The 21,827-nt window shown below is 65.6% G+C and overlaps 1 protein-coding gene across 1 annotated transcript; it reads left to right on the forward strand.

Annotated features, from left to right (window-relative positions):
• Window positions 1-5,135: 5,135 nt before the first annotated feature.
• SLC12A5 (solute carrier family 12 member 5) lies at window positions 5,136-21,823 on the forward strand. Its single transcript, XM_035344169.1, is given in 27 exon segments — window positions 5,136-5,166; window positions 6,070-6,269; window positions 6,619-6,750; window positions 6,959-7,105; window positions 7,552-7,606; window positions 8,476-8,606; window positions 8,783-9,024; window positions 9,095-9,306; window positions 10,813-10,980; window positions 11,825-11,923; window positions 12,118-12,175; window positions 12,785-12,959; window positions 13,931-14,049; window positions 14,417-14,515; window positions 14,595-14,714; window positions 14,949-15,027; window positions 15,029-15,054; window positions 15,142-15,310; window positions 16,129-16,324; window positions 16,443-16,612; window positions 16,703-16,834; window positions 17,125-17,232; window positions 17,369-17,491; window positions 17,570-17,757; window positions 18,010-18,024; window positions 18,321-18,454; window positions 18,915-21,823. Coding segments are annotated over 27 exon segments (3,420 nt in total). The 3' UTR covers window positions 19,007-21,823.
• The last annotated feature ends 4 nt before the right edge of the window (window positions 21,824-21,827 follow it).

Genomic DNA, 21,827 nt, shown 5'->3' on the forward strand with positions numbered 1-21,827 from the left:
CCCCCGGCCCTCCTCGCCGCCCCCAGCCCCGGTGCCCCCCCGCAGTCTCTGCCGCCCGGTGCCGCGCGGGGCCCCGCCGCTGTCCGCGGTGCTGAAGCTCCGTGAGGGGCCGCTCGGCCCGGCCGAGCCCGCCGCAGCCCCGGCGCAGTGCAGGCGGGCAGGGCCGCCGCGGGAGAGGGGCCGGGGCCGCAGCCCCCCGGGGCCACCGGGCCCTGGCGTTCGCTGCGCCACCGCCGCGCTTTGGCCCCGGAGCCCCCCGGCCCCCGCCGAGGCCGAGCTGCGGCGGGGGGTCCCCGGCCCCGCGGGGACGTGTCCGGCCCCCGGCGCCCCGGCAGCAGGACCGGCGCTGCATCCTCCTTTGCGGGTGTCTGTGCCAGACGCAGGAGCCGGCTGCACCCGGGTGAATGCAGGAACGTGCGCGGGGGCCCTGCGGTGCCTCCCTGACCCCCGGTGCCATCCCTCCCGGGTCCCCCCCGGGTCTGTTGAAAGCTGTGGCCAGGAGGGCTGCGAGGGGCAGCCAGGTCGGGCGCCTGTGGTGCAAGTCCCCAGCTGCCTGCAGCGGGGCTCTGGGCAGAGCAACGCACGACGCTTTTGGCATGTGTTCTGCCCCACAGCCTGACTCTGTTTAGTTGCTCCACTCAAGGTCAGGGCTGGCAGGAGCCTTCTGGGGTCACCTTGCCCAGGTGGGGGGAGCCACGCTGACCCACCGCCAAACCCTTTCTCGGCTCCGACCCTCTTTGCCCTTTGCAGCACCAGGATCTGTGCCGCCCATTACGTCTCCATCGTAGCAATGCTAGGATGCATGGAGGCAGGCATTCCTGCCGTGCTGCTCACAAGCTGCGTTCCTGGGGTCTGGCAGAGAGGCTGGACACAGTGCCACTACAGATGGATCGCGCAGACTGTCCCTGGAGCTGGGCCTGGCTAGCTGCTGCCTTGTGAGGCTGTGGATGCAGGGCTGGAGGAGGCTCCGTGGGGCTGGAGAGCAGAGGAGGGTGCAGAGGAGAGGCACTGCAGGGCCTCCCCCTATGCACCTGTGCCGGGGGCGGCGGGGGCGGAGGATACCCTGGAGGCTGCTCCGGGGCTTGTGACTCTCCTGCACCCTTCCAGGGGTCTCGCGGAGCTCCATGCTCAGGGTCTGTCTGGTGGGGACGGTGGACACCCTAGCAGGGGGGTGGCGGAGCTGATGCCTGGTGAGCAGGGACACCCCCACTCTTGCAGGCCCTGCAGCAGCTGCTGACCTGCCAGTGACTTGCTGAGACCAGCAGTGGAGCTGCTGAAGAAGCCCTGGGTCCCCACTTGTGCCCTTTCTGAGAAAAAGGCCACGCAGCAGCCCCTCTGCAGGTCCCTGCTCTGCACAGCCTGAGCGAGCTCTTCATGACAAGGGCTGGAAGGGCTCCAGTGCTGGCAGCCCAGCGAGAGCGGGGCCAGTAGCAGGCCCTGGGGAGGGGATGGGGAGCAGGGGAGCGGGCAGGGCTGCTGCCTGCAGTGTCCACGCTGGCTGCGTGCACTGCTCTGCTCTGGGTGTGGAAGGCACACTCTGCTCTGGAAAGCCTCCTATGCTCTGAAGGCAGCTGACCGTCCGGGGAGAGGAGACCCAGGGTGGGGAAGCTTTGCTGTAGCTTCAGTCCATGGCCATTCGTGGCAGGGCTCAGGAGAATCTGGGAAGCTGTTTAAATGCAGCCAGCCAAAGCGCCTGTGCTGGAAATCCTGAGCCTGCAGGGCCGGCTGATCAAAGAGAGGATAATCCCAGGTTTAGGAAGGAAGAGGATAGGTCTGAAGTAGCAGTTGGTCCAATTTGGGTCAGGCAGTGAAAGAATCCAGCCTGAAAGGCTGCTCAGTGTGCTGGCCGGCTGGAAGGGTAACGTGCAGCTGGGACAGGGGGAGCATCACACCCCCTGCCGTGCTGCAGCTGGGCCCAGCGCCGCTGAGTGCACGGCCAGTGCCACACCAGCTGCCTGCGCTGCCGCCGGGCAGGGTGCTGTCTGCCTCGGCAGGGGACACGGGGGCTCCCTGTCCTCTCAGGGGCTCTCCCATGCTGGTGCCACCAGCAGATACCCTCGGATGGGGGAGAAGAGAGCCTGGGTGGCAGCAAATGGGCTGCAGCCCTGTGCAGAGGTGCCAGCCGCTGGCAGGGCCCCGTGGCCTTCCCCACCTGCCTTAAGGCACCCCTAGGCCTGCAGGCCAGTGCCAGGACCAGCGCACATGCGGCCGAGTCCCCTGGGTGGCCGGAGTGTGACAGAACGGTGCTGTGGCCACCCCCGGCCAGGAGCTTCTGCGAAATGACAGCAGCTGGGGCCATCAGCTGCGGGACACGTGCTTGCCCATGTGCTTGCCAGCCCGCAGGGTAGCACAGAAGTGGTGGCGTGACCCTGGGGCTGCTCCTTGCAGACAGCCCTGGGCAGAGTCCCAGGGAGTTGGAGGAGGCTGCTGCCAGCCACCGCCAGCGAACGCTCTGGCAAAAGTCAAGGTGCCCTGTGCTCCTGGGGGGGGGCAGCCCCACGGCCTGGGCACCTTGAGCAAAGCAGGCAGGCACTGCCCTGCTCCTGCCCAGCTCCTGCTCCTGCTCCTGGGGCTGGGACCTGGCCGGAGCCTCCCGGAGCTGTGCCGACCACCAGTCTCAAGGTGCCGCCCGCGGAGCTCGGCGCAGGGCCTGGCAGTGCTGCCCGGTGCCTGGCCAGTGCCCAGCCCTGCGGAGGGGCAGTGCGGGAGGAGATGGTGGCCAGGCCTGGGCTGGGGGTGCCAGCATCCAGCTGGGACCTGGGTGCTGCCCGCGGCAGGAGCACCGAACCTGGGCACAGGAGGGAGCCTGGGGCCAGGGCTGCCCCCACAGCCACCCCGTGCCCTCTGCTCCCACCTGGCTAGGGGCTGCACCCACTGGTGCCACAGCTCCCCGGGCAGGGCTCGCTGTGCCCACTGGCCATGAGGGAGCCCAGCTGCCCCTTGCCGGGTGCCGCAGGGGGGACAGGCTGGCTACAGTCCTGGCAGCAGCTCTGGTTAATTAGCCCTGGGGGTTGGCTGCCTGGGCTCCCCCCACCCCCTGTTAGCACTCAGTGACTGCGCCATGTAAAACGATTAGGGAGGATTTGGGATAAGGGACATGATGCTTCCCAAAGCAATTTAGGGCTGAGTAAAAAGCCATGAAATAAATTATGGCTGGGGCTACAGCCCTGCCTGAGCGCTGCCCCATGGGATGGCCGTGGGTGCACAGGGATGGTCCCATGGCCGCAGGGTCCCCTGCAGTCAGCAGGGCCGGGTTTGGGATGTCCCAGGCATGCAGGGCCAGTGGTAACCCCTGCCGCGAGCAGGATTACGTGATAGCCACGCTGGGGCTGTGGTTCCCTGCCAGCAATCCAGCCGCGAGCCCTTCCAGCCGCCGCAGCAAATTAAAAGGCCGATTCATGTTGAGTGATCCCTGGGGAGGGGGGCGGCTCAACGCCGGGATCGAAGCCTGGCACTGCTCAGCTCTGCTCCGCTGGAGCCGCCAGCCCGCAGCCCGGCTGCCCGGCCCCGCTGCTGCCCGGTGCTGCTTGTCCCCAGGCTGTGCTGGGGCGATGGGGCCATGGCAGGCCCATGGGCACTGGGGTCACCTGGCAGCCCGCGGCTGGGAGCCGTTACCCCTCAGCACCGCGGGCAAGGACCGGTCGCAGAGGTGGCGGTGAGGGATGGGCGGCCCTGCCCGGGACGGGCTGCGGTGCCCCTGCCTGGCTGTGCACAGCCCACAAATCCTCTGACAGCTGCTGGGGAGCGGCTGCACCAGCCCCTCTGCGGCAAAATGGTCTCCAGCAGGAGCGGGGAGCGCATCCGTCACCTGGGACCCCGCTGCTGTGGCACTTAACTCCTTGTAGCCTGCGGGGCCGGGGGAGCCCAGCCGTGCTCTGGGGACACCAGAGCTGTGCTGTGCACTTCCCCAGGCCCCCCCGCCTCCTGCCACCCTGGGGCCTCTCCCAGCGCTGGTCCTCCTGCTGGCACCGCCAGGCGAGGGGCTCCTGTGCCCCGGGCCAGCCCCAGCAGCCTGGTTGGTGCCAGCATGGTGCCACGGTCCCTCCGGCGCTGCCAGGGGCAGCTGTGGGCTGCAGGGGCCGTGGGGCATTGCCCACCCAGGGGACCCTGGGTGCTGGCAGCAGTGGGTACGAGGGGCAGCAGGAGCCTGGTCCCCAGAGCCTGGGCTCGGGTCCCTGCTCTGGTGTCGCTGGTATCCTGGGCAGGGGCCATGGTGCGGGGGGGGGCGTGAGCGAGGTTTCAGGGTGCTGTGGTAGTGCCGGCAGGTCGGGGCAGTGGAGTGGCCTGGGCACCCTGTGGGGTGGCTGGGCCCCATCACGTGGAGCTGGTTGGTGTTGGTCCCTTGGGGTCGGGGCGGTTTGGGGCCGCAGGGCCCGGTCAATGTGTTCGGGGGGTGCTGAGGGTCCGGGCACGGTGTGGGGCGCGCTGCTGGGGTGCCGTGCGGGGCCGGCGTCCGTCCGGCTGCGACGTTACATAAGAGCGGGAGCCGAGGCGGCCGTGGCTCGCTGTTGCCATGGAAACCAGCACGGTGATGTCGTCGGCTGGGTACCAGGCGGCAAGGCAAGGCCCCGTGGGCTCCGCGCTCCCGGGGGGGGTCCTGGGGCCTGCCCGGGCTGCCCGGACCCTGGGCCACCCCCACCCCAGCTGCCCCCCAATGCCCCCTGGCAGCTGCCTGGACCCAGCTATGGGAGCGGGGCTGCGCAGGGCTGCGTGGGTTGGGGGGGCTCGGACAGCCCCTGGCCCTGCGCCCCCTGTGCCCATCACTTGGGGATGGGGGCCCCAGGGCCAGCCTGACAGCATCCCTGTTTGCCTGGCGTTTTTCTCTTCCCTGCACGCTCCCTGGAGCCCGTGGGTTTTGGCAGCGGGGAGCTGGGCGGCTGGCTGCCTGTGCACGCGGCTGTTACGTAACGTGCACTCACTTGGCACTTTTGGCAAAACTGGCCCAGACGGGAGCTGCCCTGCGCTGGCAGCCCCTCATGCCTGGACACCAGGCAGGGGCCGCCCGTGGCTGCTTCCCTCCCTCCTCTGCGGCATGGGACCGGGACGGACCCACGGGAGGAGCCCTTGGGCTCCGGCCCTGCCATGGACATCCTGCCGTCCCAGCTCCGCTCTGGAGCGCAGGGACCAGCGGGAGCATGCGGGTCGGCATCACCTGCAGCGCTGGCGGTTTTGCCTCCCAGCCGGCCAGGAGCAGTTGCAGGTGATGAATCACGACCTCACGCAGGCGAACCAGCTCCACAGATCCCCAAAATGAGTCAACTGTCTGGAGGCAAACAGTCTTCAAAGGACTGGTCTGCTCTAAACACGTGCGGGTCTGTCCTGGGGCTGCCGCTGCCGTTGGTGCGTGTCTGCGTGGCCGAGCTCTGTCCCCACTCTGCCAGGCGCTGCTGGGCTCTGTGTTCGATGCCAGTGGAGGGCACAGCTCTTGCCCCAGCCCAGGCAAGCCAAGCAGCTCAGTGACCCTGTCCCCACGGTGCAGTACGGGGCAGGCAGCCCCGCGGGTGCGGTAACACCAGGCTGCTCCACCGAGCGCTGTGTTGTTTGGCTCAGGGACATTTCCTCACTTGGTTGCCCTGTGTGCTGCCCCTCCAGCCCGAGCCCCTCTCCCTTCGCTGTTCAGTGGCTCTGCCTCAGCTCAGAGAAATGCGCCACTCAAACGGCATCCATGCTAGCTGCTGCTTTATTTCCAGCCTGATTTATTTCTGCTGCTCTGCAGCTCTCTGCTGCTTTCTTTGCTATTAAGCCTGACTCTGGGTGTCTTCTGTGCGAGGTCATTAATGCAGCGAGCAGTGGCAGCCCTTTCCCAGCAGAGCAGCAGCTCTGCAGGCTCCAGGTGGCTCCCCTGCCCCGGGCAGAGCCGCAGGGGCTGCCCTCGGTGCTGGCCCCACCGGCTGCATCCCCACCTCACCTTGCAGCTGCAGCACCCAGCTCTTCTGGTGTGTATCGGGGAGCAGGGCCAGTGAGTTATTGCTGCTGGGCCTGTCCTGCAGGAGGGCCGGGCAGCCCGGTTCCCCCTGGATCCACACCAGTTGCTTTGCCCGGCGCTGGCACTGTGCGGATGCGCTCCAGTGAGCCCAGATGGTCAGGGCCACGCAGCTCTGGGGCCGGCAGCTCCTCCAGGGGCCGTGCTGGGACTGGGCACCACCGGCTCACCCCCACATTCTGTCTTTGCAGGCGATGGCAATCCAAAGGAGAGCAGTCCCTTCATCAACAGCACAGACCTGGAGAAGGGCAAAGAATACGATGGCAAGAACATGGCCCTCTTCGAGGTAGGACGAGTGGGCAGCCAGGGCAGGACCAGATGGATGGGACCTGGGGAGGGAGCTGTGGGGCACCGTGATGCCACAGAGCACCTGGGAAGGGTCCCCCTGCTGCAGGGCAGGCAGTGCCCAGGAGCCCTGGGGCAGGGTGATGCAGCCCAGCCCTCAGGAGACACCTTGCCCATGGCATGACTGGCCTGATATGACCAGCACCATGCCCCAGGCCAGTGCGGGGCCGGGTACCACAGGGATCGCAGCTCCACTGCTGAGGTGCACCGGGCATGAGGAGCGGTGCGGGGCTCTGGGTGGTGTGGGACCCTGGGACTGCTGTCACCTCTCAGGACACTGCTCTCTGCAGGAGGAGATGGACACCAGCCCGATGGTCTCGTCCCTGCTGAGTGGGCTGGCCAACTACACCAACCTGCCACAGGGCAGCCGGGAGCACGAGGAGGCTGAGAACAATGACGGGGGCAAGAAGAAGCCAGTTCAGGTGAGGTGCACGGGGCCATCCCCTGTCACTCCAGTCCCCATAAAGAGCTTTGCAGGAGTAAGACCCCTTGCTCCCTTGGTGGCTCTTGCCCAGCCATGCAGCGCACAGATGCTCGCAGCCACGTTGTCCTGTGCTCCTCTTGCCTGCAGCAGCGTGCATGCATGGGTGCTGCCCGCTGAGCCCTGACTGCTCCCTGCTTCCTCCACAGGCTCCACGGATGGGCACCTTCATGGGCGTCTACCTGCCCTGTCTCCAGAACATCTTCGGGGTCATCCTGTTCCTGCGCCTCACCTGGGTGGTGGGGATCGCCGGCATCATGGAGTCCTTCTGCATGGTCTTCCTCTGCTGCTCCTGCGTGAGTGCTTCCCACAGCTCCTGCCTCTCGGTCTCATCCCAGGCCCTCCCACTGGGCAGGGACTGTCTGTCCCCCCCGGCATCCGGGCTCCCCAGGATGCAGAAAGGAGCAACAGTGCTCATGGCAGCACTTGCTGCCTGCTCAGCTGGTGCACCTGCCCCACTTAGCAAGGAGAAACCGCCCGGCTTCCCAGCGGAATTGGAAGCAGAACGGTGTTTGAATCCTGACCCAGATTGCACCTGCAGCGTGGGTGGGATATGGCAGCAGTGCCCACTGCCCTGGGACCTGTGTGCCCTGTTGCAGCCAGCTGCCCTGCTGGCAAAGCACCCGTCTTCTGTGCCCGCAGAGACTGCTCTGGGGCCCTGCTCTCCTGTTCTGCTTCCCCATCCCCTGCCCGAGCGAGGAGGGAGCTCTGCCCGGTGCTGACACTGTGTTTCCTCCTGCAGACGATGCTGACAGCCATTTCCATGAGTGCGATTGCCACCAACGGCGTGGTGCCAGGTAGAGCAAAGGCCCTGTCTGTGTGTACCCACGGCAAGGGGTTCCGGCTCCCTCTTGGGGTGGGCGCCTGCCGGGTCCTCTGGTCCCAGATGTGCCCAGCCGAGCTCCGGGGCTTCCCCATGCCACACACACGCACCGGGTGGCAGCTGTCACTGGCGGCCCCGACCCTCTGCCACCAGCCCCATGCGGGTTCCCCCTGTGGGGGGGGGGAGCGCAGAGCTGGAGCCTCCGCCCCGTCCCCAGAGCTGCGAGGTGCAGATGGCAGCGGGAGCCGTCAGACGCGGCTCCTCCTCTGCCAGACTGCAGCGGCCGCGGGGGAGCCGCTTCCCCGAGCAGAGCCCGGGTGAGCAGCAGGAGGAGGATGGGTGCCGGGGTGCCGGGGTGCAGGGAGCCCGCGTCCAGGAGAGGTGGTGCTCGGGGCTGCTTCCCCGCGCGTCTGCTCAGCTCCAGAGTCAGGAACAGGCGAGCTGCACACACCCTGCTGCTCTGCAGGGCTCAGCACGGTGCTGGCAGGGTGTAATTAAAGCTATTTATCATCCTGCCGCTGCCGTGGGGCCATCGATCCCTGCTGCCCAGCTGTAAGGGCTCCTCTGGGAGGATGGAGCAGGGCATGGCCCGTGTCCCTGGGGCTCCAGTGCCTGTGTGGCTTCGCAGGGGACAGGTGTCCCCATGGCTGTTGCGCCCAGCTGCTGGGCTGCCGGGAATGGCTCTGCCGGTCTGGCCATGCCAGGGCTTAGGACAGCTGAGCTGCTCCCTGCTGGAACAGTGTCCCGGGGGTACCCAGGCCCCATCCTGCTCTCTGGGACCCTGGCCGAGCTGGGAGTGCGCATCAGGGTCTGGCTGGGACCAACCTTTGCTCTCTCCGGCAGCGGGCGGCTCCTATTACATGATCTCACGCTCCCTGGGCCCTGAGTTTGGTGGGGCTGTGGGGCTCTGTTTCTACTTGGGCACCACCTTTGCCGGCGCCATGTACATCCTAGGCACCATTGAAATCCTTCTGGTGAGTGCCACGGTCCTTCCCACCACGCAGTGCTGAGGGTTCGCGCCCTGGCAGTGTGGCTCTTCCCTTGCCTGCCCGTGCTGCTGGGCAGTGTGTCCACGTGGGGGGCCCAGGGGTGCTCCCCAGGCCCTCCGCGGGGCCCTTCGCCTGGCAGTGATGCCATGTCTTTCCTTCAGGCCTACATCTTCCCGCCCATGGCTATCTTCAAGGCAGAGGATGCCAGCGGGGAGGCGGCGGCGATGCTCAACAACATGCGCGTCTATGGCACCTGCGTCCTGACCTGCATGGCCACCGTGGTGTTTGTGGGTGTCAAGTACGTCAACAAGTTTGCCCTGGTCTTCCTGGGCTGCGTCATCCTCTCCATCCTTGCCATCTATGCCGGTGTCATCAAGTCAGCCTTCGACCCACCGAGCTTCCCGTGAGTATGGCGTCCTGCGGGGCGGCGGGGCCAGGCTGGTGGCTTGCTGCTGAGCACCCGCCGCCCCCAGGATCTGCCTGCTGGGCAACAGGACCCTCTCGCGCCACGGATTCGACCTCTGCACCAAGGTGGTGGTGGAGGGCAACGAGACGGTGGGCTCCAAGCTCTGGGAGCTCTTCTGCACCTCCCGCTTTCTCAACGCCACCTGCGACGAGTATTTCACCATGAACAACGTGACCGAGATTGAGGGCATCCCCGGTGCTGCCAGCGGCCTCATCCAGGGTGAGTGCACGGTGGGGACGGGGATGCGGGCAGAGGGCGGGCATCGGGTGCATGGGTAGCTGCCCCTTGGGCAGCTGCATGAAGTGGAAAGCCAGCACTGGCCTAGGAGGCGTTGGGCAGTGCGGGCGAGCCCTGCCGTGGGGATGCTCTTGCCCTGAGGTGCAACCATGCCAGCAGTGGGAATGGCTGCACCGCAGGACCAAGCCAGGTCCCCTGAGCAGTCAGGGTGAGCCTGACAGTTCTGAATGACACTGAAAGGCTGCGGACAAATAAATCCTCCCTTTGATTTCTCTTCGCCTTTGGAAGGCCTGATATTGACCCGAGGTTTAGCGAGGAGTGATTGCCCCTCAGGGGTACTGCGCTGCTGCTGCTGGAGCACGCGCTGGGGAGCAGGAGCTGCTCTGCAGCCGGGCCTGGAGGGCGGCCAGGGCACAGAAAACCTCGTGAATGCGCTGGGAGGAGCCACTTTTGACCTGTTTTTCTGGAGCTGCTGGTGCATTTCCCAGGTGCTCATGCTCCTCAGCTGGGTGCTGGAGGACGATGCTCCTCGCCAGGGTCAGGGTGATGGGCTGTCAGAGCTGCAGCCCTGGGGGCTGCAGGGCCACAGCGAGGGGACGTGGCGCAGTGTATTTGCTGAGTGTTCAGGAGGCTGCCGGTGGCCTCTGCTGCTGCAATTGAACTGGGAGGTGCAGGGACAGGCTGTGCCCCAGGCTCTGGGTCCCTCCTTGCAGGGAGAAATGTGCCTTTCATGTGAGGATGGGCTGTGATGGCAGCCGGCAAGGGCTGTGCCTCAGCGGGGGCTGCCAGACCCGTCTGTCACCTGGGGGCGGTCAGGGGACGTCTCACTCTTGGGGAGGGATGTGCTGTGCCAGGTGCTTTGGGCTGGTCCTTGCAGCACCTGCACAGACCCCACGGGGCAGCCCCAGCGCGATGCTGCGGTGAGAGCAGCTGGCCCCTGCCCAGCCGTGCCCGCGGTGCTGGCTGCTTTCTGCTGCTCCAGTTTCTCGCTGTGATCTGTGGCCAAGGCAGCACACGCAGGGACACTAAGCCTGTTACATCAGCCCCACACTCATAATCCCATCAAAAACACTATCAAGTTACTTTGACACGATCCACTTTCCTTAAACCTATGTTGATCAGCATTAATTATATTACCCTCTTAATTATTTGCTACTGGAATCCCATGTCAGCTGCTCCAGTATTTTGCAGGGACGCTGCCAGCAGCAGGACATACCTGCTCTGGTCGCCCATTCGTGCAGCCAGCAGTGTCCACGTGGCCCAGGTGTTGCTGAAATCCATCGGAGGCTGGGCACGTGCCACCCCCCCCGGCCCGACACCAGCAGCCCTGGCTGCGGCTGTGCTTGGCGAGGCTGGGCAGGGGACGTGGTGCTGGGCATCGCCGTGCTCTGTCCCTTCTGGGCGCAGAGCTCGAGGCTGCAGCCGCATGCATGGCCAGCTCTCCAGCCACGTCCTCACTCTGGCTGTACTGGTTGTGCCTCCTCACAGAGAACCTCTGGAGCTCCTACCTGACCAAGGGAGTGATCGTGGAGAAGCGGGGGCTGCCCTCCGTGAGCCCCCCTGACACGCCAGTGGACATGGACCAGCCCTACGTCTTCAGCGACATGACCTCCTACTTCACCCTGCTCGTGGGCATCTACTTCCCCTCGGTCACAGGTGGGTGCCGACGGCTCCCCGCTCGCACGTGCCGCTGTGCCTGCTCCTGCAGAGCCCCACGTGCGCCGCCCGCTGCTGCGGCCCCCGTGTCGGCATGGGGGTGGATCACAGCCCGTCCTCCCACGCAGCTCCGGAGCCGGGTGCCTCGCTCCGCCGTGCTGACGTACCCGTGGCGCCGGTATTTATAGCTCCCGGGGGAGGAGGAGCCCTCCCCTGCCCCAGTCCTGCTGCAGAGCCCGGTGGGATGCCCCGCAGGCTGTCCTGGCACCGCACTTGCTGGAAGGGCCCAGCAGTGCTGGGAGTCCTGGGACCTGATGGCCCTGTGACACCGCTCCACGCATGGCTCCTGGTGCACTCCTGCCTGGCGCTCACTTGCTGGCATGGTGTGATTTTTCATGGATTTGTGTCACATCAATAATGCAGGCTGAGCCACAGGTAGCTGCATCCCTGCTGCGGGATCCTGCTCCACATGCAGCAGCAGCAGCCAGGCTGCGGGGACGCATCCGTGGGGCCATGCTGGACCCACTGGCACCGGTCTTGGCCCAGCCATGGCAAGACCCTTTCCCTGCAGCCACTGCCAGTAACTCCCCTGCTTGAGCTAATTAAGGGCTAATGAGAGAAGTCACATAAGTGGGTTTTGTGCCTAAGCCTTCAGTGGCCTCAGACCATGGGTCAGGTGGGAAAGTGCTGGTGGGATGTGGGGAGCCTGCTCTGGTGCAGCCGTGTGACTGCGCCGTGCCCCGGCACACCGCCGAGCTGGCGTCCTGCTGTGCTGGTGCGCAGTGCTGGCCTGGATGCACGGCGGTGCAGCTCCCCCACCCCTGGCATGTTCCCCTCTCCCCAGGCATCATGGCTGGCTCCAACCGCTCTGGGGACCTGCGGGACGCACAGAAGTCCATCCCCACGGGCACCATCCTGGCCATCGCCACCACCTCTGCGGTCTGTATCCTTCAGGGCTTGGCAGTGCCGTGGGTGCGGCCGCGCAGGCTGTGGCTGCAGGGCAGAGACTGCTCTGGTTTGGGGTCTGGGAAGGCAGCTGGGTGCCACTGCCCGTTCTGTTGTTGTGTGGGTCTGGGGAAAGGCAGGGCGGGTGTGTGGGGCTCTGCATCTTCCAGGCTCTCCTTGACTGCCTGGCAGACATCAGCTCCGTCGTGCTCTTTGGGGCGTGCATCGAAGGTGTCGTCCTGCGCGACAAGTGAGTGTCCGCAGGCGTGGGGCAAGCCCGGAGGGGCAGGCTGGGGACAGGGACAGCTGCAGGGGGACTTGTCAGGGAGCCACAACTGGGACAACTGGGACCGGCATGGTGGCACTGTGGGTCTGGCGGGGCTGCGTGCAGCTCACTTGTTTGTCAACAGGCAGCGCTGCCCGTGCCACGCGTCTATGTAGGGCAGCCCAGCTCGCTGCGTGCGGTGGGTGACACTTCTGGGTCGCCAGCACCAACACAAACTGGATCCGAGCTGCATGCAGCCTTAGTTAGCCTCCTCCTGGCAGAAGGGATGGGAAGCCCCTGTCCCACATCCCCTTGGGCACCCCCACAGCCACAGGCGAGGAGCTGGGATGGACCCAGCCACCTGAGCCCACGCTGCCTGGCTCGTGCCCGACAGGCAGCAGCCAGGGCAGGGCCCTTCTCCGCTCCTGTCCCGTCCCCTCCCGTCCCATCCCGTCCCTCCCCTCCCTGGCGGTGTCCCATGGTGGCCAGCTGGGAGCTGGCCCTGTACCAACAGACGACACTGACACTCCCAGGGCAAGGGCGGCTGGGGCTCGGCCAGGGGACGGAGCTGTGAGTGGTGCTGGTGCCCTGCAGGTTTGGTGAAGCTGTCAATGGGAACCTGGTGGTTGGCACCCTGGCATGGCCGTCCCCATGGGTCATTGTCATCGGCTCCTTCTTCTCCACGTGTGGGGCTGGGCTGCAGAGCCTCACCGGAGCCCCGCGCCTCCTGCAAGCCATCTCCAGGGATGGGATTGTGCCCTTCCTCAGGGTAAGCGTCCCCAGACCCCGCACAGCTGCTGGTTCGCAGCACCCGCCGCGGCTGTGTGTCCCCCCGGCGGCACTCCCGGGGCACCCGCACTGCCGGCCCGGCACCGCTGCCTGCGGAGCAGCCCAGCAGCCTGCCCTCGTCCCGCGGGCACTGGCGCTGTGGCGGCCGTGGTGGGCTTGGACGCGACATGTCGGTGGGAGGAGAGTGCTGGGAAAGGTCAGGATCCCCCTCCCCCCTGCTGCTGTGCCGCTTAATATTTTATCTGCTCTCTGAAGACGCGTTTTCACAACCTCGTCTCTCCAAATCCAAACCGACAGCTCCCCCCCAGGGAAGAGCAGGCTAATTTTAACTGTGCTCCTCCACCCTGCCAGCCATGTTCTGAACGTTCTCACAAGGACTGCAGCCTGCGCCCTCTAATGCGCCCAGACATGCGTCCACAGCCCCCACCCCCCCCAGACCCTCCCCTCAGCCGCTGCCTGCCCCTCTCCCCGTGCCCCCGCAGCTACAGGAGATGCAGCTGCCTGGCGCCCTGGCGAGGGTCCCTGGGGCCGGGGCTTCTCTGCAGCCCCTGGGGACAGGCAGGGCCACTGGCTCTTGGGAACAGGACTGTGCCCATGCTGCTGGCCTTGTCACCACTTCCCTGTGGGACCTGCACCAGTTTGTGGGACCTCTGGTACGTGGGGGGGGGTCTGGCCCTATGGGGCTGTGCCGAGGAGCCTCTGGATGGTGTGTGGGGACAGTCCCCGCACTGCTGTCCCCTGCTCCCCAGCTCCGTCACCGCCCCAAGAGCAGCTCGGCCAGGGGGTGCATGGCACCGGTACATCTGTGGCACAGTGACCCCAGGCCCCTTCCCAAGCTAGAGCTCAGCCTCCACCACCGGTGCAGGGGCCAGACTGTGTGCTGTGTCCACGGGCTGCACAGTGTCGGCTCCGCCGAGCCCCTAACGCTCTGCTCTCCTGCCCCACTCCCAGGTCTTCGGCCATGGCAAAGCCAATGGGGAGCCCACATGGGCTCTGCTGCTCACCGCCTGCATCTGTGAGATCGGGATCCTGATCGCTTCCCTGGACGAGGTGGCTCCTATCCTGTCCATGTAGGCAGCATGCTCTGTCCACACACACCTTCAGCAAGGGGGTGGCCGGGCCTCGCACTCCATGCCCTGGCTGGGCAGGTTGCCCCTGCAGGTCTCCGCTGCTTGGGGAGGGCTGGGGCAAACGCACGGCCTCCCACAGCCCCTTAACCCCTGAAGTGGTCACTCCGGGGGTGCAGCACATTGGCTCTGGGTGTGGGGCCCCACAGGTTCCAGCACAGCCGGGGCGAAGCATCTCCCCGTGCACGTGGGCAGGGCCCTGGCCAGCTCCAGCCACCCGTGGGGTCGGGGCGTGCAGCAGAGCCTGGCTGTGCCCCGGGTCCAGCCCAGCCAGCCGGTGTGCCGGGCTCAGCCTCTTTCTCTCCCACAGGTTCTTCCTCATGTGCTACATGTTCGTCAACCTGGCCTGTGCGGTGCAGACGCTGCTGCGGACACCCAACTGGCGGCCACGCTTCCGCTACTACCACTGGTGAGCCGGGTGGGCGGCGGGCGTACGGCCGGTCCCAGCCCCGCGCTGTGGGGCTCTAACGGCGCGGTGCTCTCTGCAGGACCCTCTCTTTCCTGGGCATGAGCCTGTGCCTGGCGCTGATGTTCATCTGCTCCTGGTACTACGCGCTGGTCGCCATGCTGATCGCCGGCCTCATTTACAAATACATCGAGTACCGCGGGTAAGGGCGGCTCAGGGGCTGGCAGATCCGGGCCAGCACCACCTGTCCCGCAGCAGGGTCTGCAGCGCCCAAGGGTCCTCAGCTCCCCATGACCCGCCCGCTCCCCCCGGGATGCTCTGGGTGCTGAGGGCCTCTTGCCTTGCTCCATTGATTGCGGGCTCCTGGCGCTGCCACGGCACAGGTGCCGCTGGCCAGAGCCACAAGCATCCCCTGACGCGCTGCCCTGTGCTGCAGGGCGGAGAAGGAGTGGGGTGACGGGATCCGGGGGCTGTCACTGAGTGCCGCCCGCTACGCCCTGCTGCGGCTGGAGGAAGGGCCCCCCCCACACCAAGAACTGGAGGTGAGGCCGCGGGGTGGACGGGGGGGGGCGGCGGCGCGGTGCCGGGCAGGGCGGCCGCAGGCGCTGACTGCAGGACCTTCCTTCCAGGCCCCAGCTGCTGGTTCTGGTCCGTGTGGATCAGGAGCAGAACGTGGTGCACCCACAGCTCCTGTCCTTCACTTCACAGCTCAAAGCAGGCAAGGGCCTCACCATTGTGGCCTCTGTGCTGGAAGGGACCTTCCTGGACAACCACCCGCAGGCGCAGAGAGCGGAGGAGGTGAGAGCTCGCCAGTCCCTCCCCACGCTGACGCCTGCGCCGGGGCTGGTGCCAGCTCCGTGCCATGGCCCCAGTGTCCCTGCAGACCGCAGGGCATTTCCGCCCTTCTGCAGGGCTGCACTGGGAAAGCACTGGCACAGTGGGGGCAGTGGAACCTCTGGGACGCCCACCCCACTCCCCACGACACCTGGCACCAGACAGGTGCTGGTCCTGGCTCCTGGCTGTCGCTGCAGGGCCCCGCACAGCACCAACGGGGGGCTGCTGCGCTGCTGTGCTGAGCAGCCCCTCAGCTGTGGCCCCACGGCCCCAGCCCTGCTCACGGCCCTCGTGGCCGCAGCATCGGGCTGTGCGGGAAGGGAGCCTTTCACCGCCAGATCGAGCCCCTCCTCCCCCCCGCACCTCCGCACCAGCCAGGCGGCACATTAATGAGATTAAGCCCTCAGAAGCAAACAGTTTCTCTCCCATGCAGACATGTTATAATTTCTCTGAGTAAATAACTCTAATTGCTGCTCTGCCGCCCATCAGAGCCCTGGCACGGGGACACCCTCAGCTCGGCACGGCGCAGAGCCACGCGCCAGCTCTGCTTGCAGGCGAGCCTCCTCTGTCCCAGCCCCAAGCCACTGCCCTGCTGTGGGGCACCGCACCCCACAGCCCGCACCCCACAGCCCGCACCCCACAGCCCGCTCTGCAGCCCCCTGCACCCCACCTGCACCCCACCTGCCCCAAGGGCAGCCCCTGTCCGGTGGGTGCTGTGCGCGGCAGGCGCCGTCTCAGGGCTGGGCTCCCACGGTCCCTGACGCCGTCTCTCCCGCTGCCAGTCCATCCGCCGCCTGATGGAAGCGGAGAAGGTGAAGGGCTTCTGCCAAGTGGTGATCTCCTCCAACCTGCGGGACGGCATGTCGCACCTCATCCAGTCCAGCGGGCTGGGTGGGCTGCAGCACAACACGGTGCTGGTGGGCTGGCCCCGCAGCTGGCGCCAGAAGGAGGACCACCAGACCTGGAGGAACTTCATCGGTAGGGCCGTGCGGAGCCGGCGGCGTGTCCTGGCCTCCGCTCCCTGTCCCGGGCGTCACTGGGGTGCGGCCGTGAGCAATCCTGGCTGACGTGGGCCTTCCCTTCCCCTCCCTCCCAGAGCTGGTGCGAGAGACCACGGCTGGGCACCTGGCTTTGCTGGTGGCCAAGAACGTTGCCATGTTCCCGGGCAACCAGGAGCGCTTCTCGGAGGGCCACATCGACGTCTGGTGGATTGTCCATGACGGGGGGATGCTCATGCTGCTGCCCTTCCTCCTGCGGCACCACAAGGTAGCTCTGCCCTGCGGATAGGTAGGGGGCCTGGGGCCAGGGCCATCCCCACCGTGCCCACACCTCCCTCCCGCCCTTCCTCCCTCACAGGTCTGGCGCAAGTGCAAGATGCGTATCTTCACGGTGGCACAGATGGATGACAACAGCATCCAGATGAAGAAGGACCTGACGACATTCCTGTACCACCTGCGCATCACAGCAGAGGTGGAGGTGGTGGAGATGGTGAGTGTTGGGCTGGGGGTGCGCCATGGCCCTGGGCAGAGGCAGCCAGACTCTGCCATGGGGATGTGCAGCACCACGGAACCATTGAGGCTTGGGGCACAGGGGCACACAGCATCGTGGTCATGTGCGGTGCTGGGGAGATATCACAGAATCATCTAGATATGCAGCCTGGCAAAGACGTGCAGCACCACAGGGACTCGCAGGTCCATGGGAACTTGCAGGGCCGGCGTGGGGAGCAGGGAGTGCTGCTGGCCAAGCCCCACACTTTCTCCTGCTTCCCCATCCCACAGCATGAGAGCGACATCTCGGCCTACACCTATGAGAAGACGCTGGTGATGGAGCAGCGCTCCCAGATCCTCAAGCAAATGCACCTCACCAAGAACGAGCGGGAGCGGGAGGTGAGGCTGCAGGACAGCCTGGCTGGGAGCTGGCTCTGTGGTGGCTGTGCCTGAGCTCCCCTCAGCGCGTGCTGGTCCTGCGGGAGCTCCAGGCTGGGGCCTCCTCTCGAGCCCTCTTCCGCCCTGCTCCCCACAGATCCAGAGCATCACGGATGAGTCTCGTGGCTCTATCCGGCGCAAGAACCCAGCCAACACACGCCTGCGCCTCAGTGTCCCTGAGGAACAGGTGGGCGATGGAGAGGAGAAGCCAGAGGAGGAGGTGAGGAGCTGTGCAAGGTGTCCTGGCCTGGCCACCAGCCATGGCCCCTGCCCACCTTTCCCCTCTGTTCTGCTGCAGGTCCAGCTCATCCACGACAAAAACGCCACCACCTTCTCCAGCAGCTCCCAGTCCCCTGCCGATGAGGCGGAGACGGCCCCTGAGAAGGTGCATCTCACCTGGACCAAGGAGAAGACCGTGGCTGAGAAGAACAAGAGCAAGAGCCCCGTCAGCCCTGAGGGCATCAAGGACTTCTTCAATATGAAGCCGTACGGCCCCACATGCCGCTGTCCCGTCCCCCGTGCACTTTGACCAGGCCTATGGGTGCAGGCAGGGGCTGTCTGCGCTGGCTCCATCCGTGCGCTGAGTCCCCATGTGCAGAGGGGTGGGCGGGAGGGGGAGGTCGGGGTCCCCACGCAGAGGCATCAAGAGGACGGGGTGCTGGGGGACTCTGGGGTGCGTGCCTGACACTCATTTCCTCTTCCTTTTTCTCTTTCCCAACCCCATCGTGATCCTGGCAGGGAGTGGGAGAACCTGTAAGTATGTGGGTTTTTTTGGGGGGCCAGGGTGGGGGAACCAGCAGCTGCTCGCAGGCCCTGTGCACAAGGGCAGCTCCGTGAGCCCGAGCAGGCACACCGAGTGCAGCCCTGCAGCTCACAGCCCCCGGTGCGGGCTTGGCACCACCAGTGGCTGTGCCAGGCAGGGCTTGCTGTGCTCTCAGCTCCTGCCGCAGCCTGGTCCTGCCCCCTCCCCATGCCTGCCCCATGGCCCCTTGGGGTGCTGCATGTGGCTGCTGTGCCTGACCCTGTGCCCACATGTGCCATCTCCCCAGGAACCAGTCCAATGTGAGGAGGATGCACACAGCCGTGAAGCTCAATGAAGTGATCGTGAAAAAGTCCCAGGATGCCAAACTGGTCCTGCTGAACATGCCGGGGCCGCCCCGCAACCGGAAAGGAGATGAAAATTGTATCCTTCCTGCTGCCCCGGGGCTCAGCGCCTCTCTGCAGGGTGTGGGGGGGCGGGGACTGGGACCCCGGTGAGGCTGGAGCTCTTGCACTGTTCTGGTGCTTGAGCCCGGGCGCTCCCATGGCTCCTGCCTCTGTCTGAGCCCAACCACATTGATGGCAGCAGCCTGCCGGCCTGGCGGGTGCGCCGTGTCCATGGAGGGTGGCAGACCCCTGGCGTTGCACCACACTTGAGTGTGACAGGTCACCGCGGGGGGGTGGCTGCCTGCTGCCAGGGGCTCAGATGTGGTCCCAGTCTCATGAAGCCAGCGCAGGCGTGTGCTCTGGCCCCAACCCTGGCTCATGCATGACCCCACCAGCTCCGGCTCTGGTGCCGGGGTGTAGGTGCCGCGGGCTTGGCTCCCCAGGAGCAGGACTGTCCCCGTGCTCCCACTCGGCATTCCTCCTTGACAGCCACGCAGACATGGAGTTTCTGGAGGTGCTGACGGAGCACCTGGACCGAGTGCTTCTGGTGCGTGGTGGGGGCCGGGAGGTCATCACCATCTACTCCTGAAATACCGCGCAAGAGAGGTTTGTCCACACCCCAAGAGCCCCGCCACCCCCTGCACCGCGCTCCTGGAGGGGAGGAGGGAAGGCCTGATGGCAGCCGGTGCACAAAAACTTCACCTGGCTTTAGCCGTGCCCCTGATCTCTCCATTCGAACTGCAGCACCAGATCTTCCGGGAGCATCCAGCACCAGAGCAGCTGTTCCTCATTGCAACGTCACAGCACTGCTGTCCTTGTTTATATATAAATATATACAGTGTACCGCGGACTGAGCACCGGAGCCCAGCGCTGCCGCCACCGCCGGCCCCAGCAGGGCCAGCCCCTGCTGCCAGCCCCACGCTGCTCCTCGCAGCCCCCCCAGCCAGGCAGGAGGGCAGCTGTGCCGAGATGGGCTCCCGGGCCCTGCTGTGCTGCTACCCCCCTGCGGAGCTTGGCTGGATGTGCCTGTGCCCTGTGACTGCCCGATGCCCGACGCTCACGCCCTGCCTCTCTGTGGAGGTGCTGGGAGAAGAGAGAGGCCACCAGCATGCTTTCCTCGCCGGATGCTCCTCTCCCCACCTCTGGCAGTGCCCGCTGGCCCCGGGAGGGCCGGGGCCCCTGACTGTGCTGGGCCTGGGGAGCCCCAACTGCCGCTGCCCGTCTGGAGGCCTAGGGCCATGCTCACCGAGAGGCACTCGAGATGGTTTGGAGAGGGGCAGAGGGTGGGGGGCAGCCGAGGGGGTCGGGATGCTGGAGAGCAGCAATCCCACTGCAGCAGGAGCTCTGGCCTGGGGTGGGTGGCGATGATCCTTGTCCCCCTCCCTGCTGACCCCGGCTCCGTCTGCCCTGGCTCTTGTGCTGTTGTCACTGCTTGGAGCCACAGTGTCTGCAGTGGAGCAGATGCTCCACCGTGCCCAGCGTCAGTTGGAGCCACTTGGGACTGCGGGGGTGCCACCAACCCCAGGCACCTGTGCCTGCTCGTGGCCTGAGCGCAGAACTCGTGCCACACTGGGGTTTCTGGGGGCTGTCTAGACCCCACACTGGCCAGCCCACCAGTCCCCCACGTCCCGCTGCGTCTGCAGGGCTTTACCCTTAGCCACTATCCCTGGCCCCAGGCACAGGTGCTGCTGTGGGGCTCTAGGAAACTTGGGATTTGCGGGTAGTTTTTAACATATGCAAAGTCAGTTTGACTGGTCTCAGCCCTGCTGCGGTAGCTCTGGCTGGGCCCTGCAGCATGGAGGTGGTTGTGGGGGCCCTGTGCCCCCTGGCACTCACAGCTGTGCTCCTGCTCCCCAGCACCATGCTGGTGCTGGGGCAGTGCCATGGGCAGAACCCAGAGCCCCTGGAGCCACTGGCCAGGGTGGCGTGGTCCGCAGCCCGTCCCCTCCCACCACAGCCCTGCAGCAGGCAGCAGGACGCGGCGGGACAGTGTGGTGCGCCCCTCAAACATGTCCTACCTTCGACAGCAGCTGCAGAGCCACCCCCGTCCCCCACAGCATCTCTCATGCCAGAGAAACTGAGGAGCTTTTAACAAATGTGAACGGTTCCAGGAACCACGCAGGAAGCGGTGCCAGGGGCAGCCATGGCATGCCGTCATCCGGCCCTGGCCCCATGTACATAGTGTACATAATACAGTACGTGTATTTTTAAAGTGATCATATTTATGTTAATAGAACCAGATGAAGTCTATATATAGAGATCTATATCTATACTGAGAGATGCAGGGCTATGCTAGCACCAGGCTGTGGGGACGGAGGTGTGTGACAGGCTGCTCCTGCATGAAAAGGGCGCCCATCCGCCGGCACCGAGTGCCCTGGGGTGGTGGTGAAGGCTGTCGCCTTCCCAGCCACCAGCAGCCCCTGGGAACGGGCCAGGTTGTGGGTTCATTCTCTTCTCGATTTAGCTTCTTAAAAGTTTCAGGGAAAAGAAATTACAGACTTTTCTGAACTTATTTCACAGCAGATTTGAGCTTCCACTCGAAGTGCAGCCTGCTAAGAGTTGCCCTCTCCTGGCAGTGCTGGCTGCTTTGTGTCAGCCTGGCCCTGCACAGCAGCATGTTGTCCCCTCCACGCGTGGTGGACTGTGAGGGTGACCCGGCCAGAGCTGAGCCCAGCACTGGAGCTCTCCTCCTCCGCCCCCTCCAGATGGCCCCAACACCTCCCCTCGCCCCGTGGCACCGTGCAGCCCGCAGTGTCCTGGCCGGCAAGGAGGAGCGGGTGCTGTGCTGCGTCCCCCTGGGTGGCTGGGCAGCAGTTAGCACCTGCTCCAGCCCCACAGCCCTGGCAGCCAGCCCTGTGCTCGCCCACCCGTCCTGCGGGCTGGGGCCAGCTGCAGCCCCCAGCTCCAGCCTCCGGGAGGGCGGGCAGGAAGCTCCCTCTGCACAGGATGACTCTGTCCCCTCTTCCTCTGCAGAGATTCTCTACTCCTCCAGTTCCAGGCCAAAGCTATATGGGGTATGGGGCTGCTTGGATAGAAAGAAGTTTTGGTTCATTTGTGCTTTTTTTTTTTTTTTTTTTTTTTTTTTTTTTTGTTCTTTAAGAGACTACTTGGACACACTCCCAGACCAAAACCAAGCCCCAGCTGCACATCTGTGCCTGTTTATACCTTGCTCCTACATTTCCATCACTCCCAAAGTGCCTCCCTTCTTTCCAGCAGCAGCCCCAGCCCCAGCCAGGCTTTCTGCCATGGTAGCTCAGCTAGCTGCACAGATGCAGCAGGTTGCATCACAGACTGGTGTGGAAGATAGTGCCAAGAGACCGGTTCCCTGCTGCCAGGGGAGCCCAGCATTTACAGAAGAGGAAAGTCAGGCTGGGACGCAGTCTCAGCACAAAGGCTCTGGGCTGATGAGC

Source organism: Oxyura jamaicensis, chromosome 20 (assembly GCF_011077185.1).
Source record: "Oxyura jamaicensis isolate SHBP4307 breed ruddy duck chromosome 20, BPBGC_Ojam_1.0, whole genome shotgun sequence".
In the NCBI taxonomy this organism is placed as follows: domain Eukaryota; kingdom Metazoa; phylum Chordata; class Aves; order Anseriformes; family Anatidae; genus Oxyura; species Oxyura jamaicensis.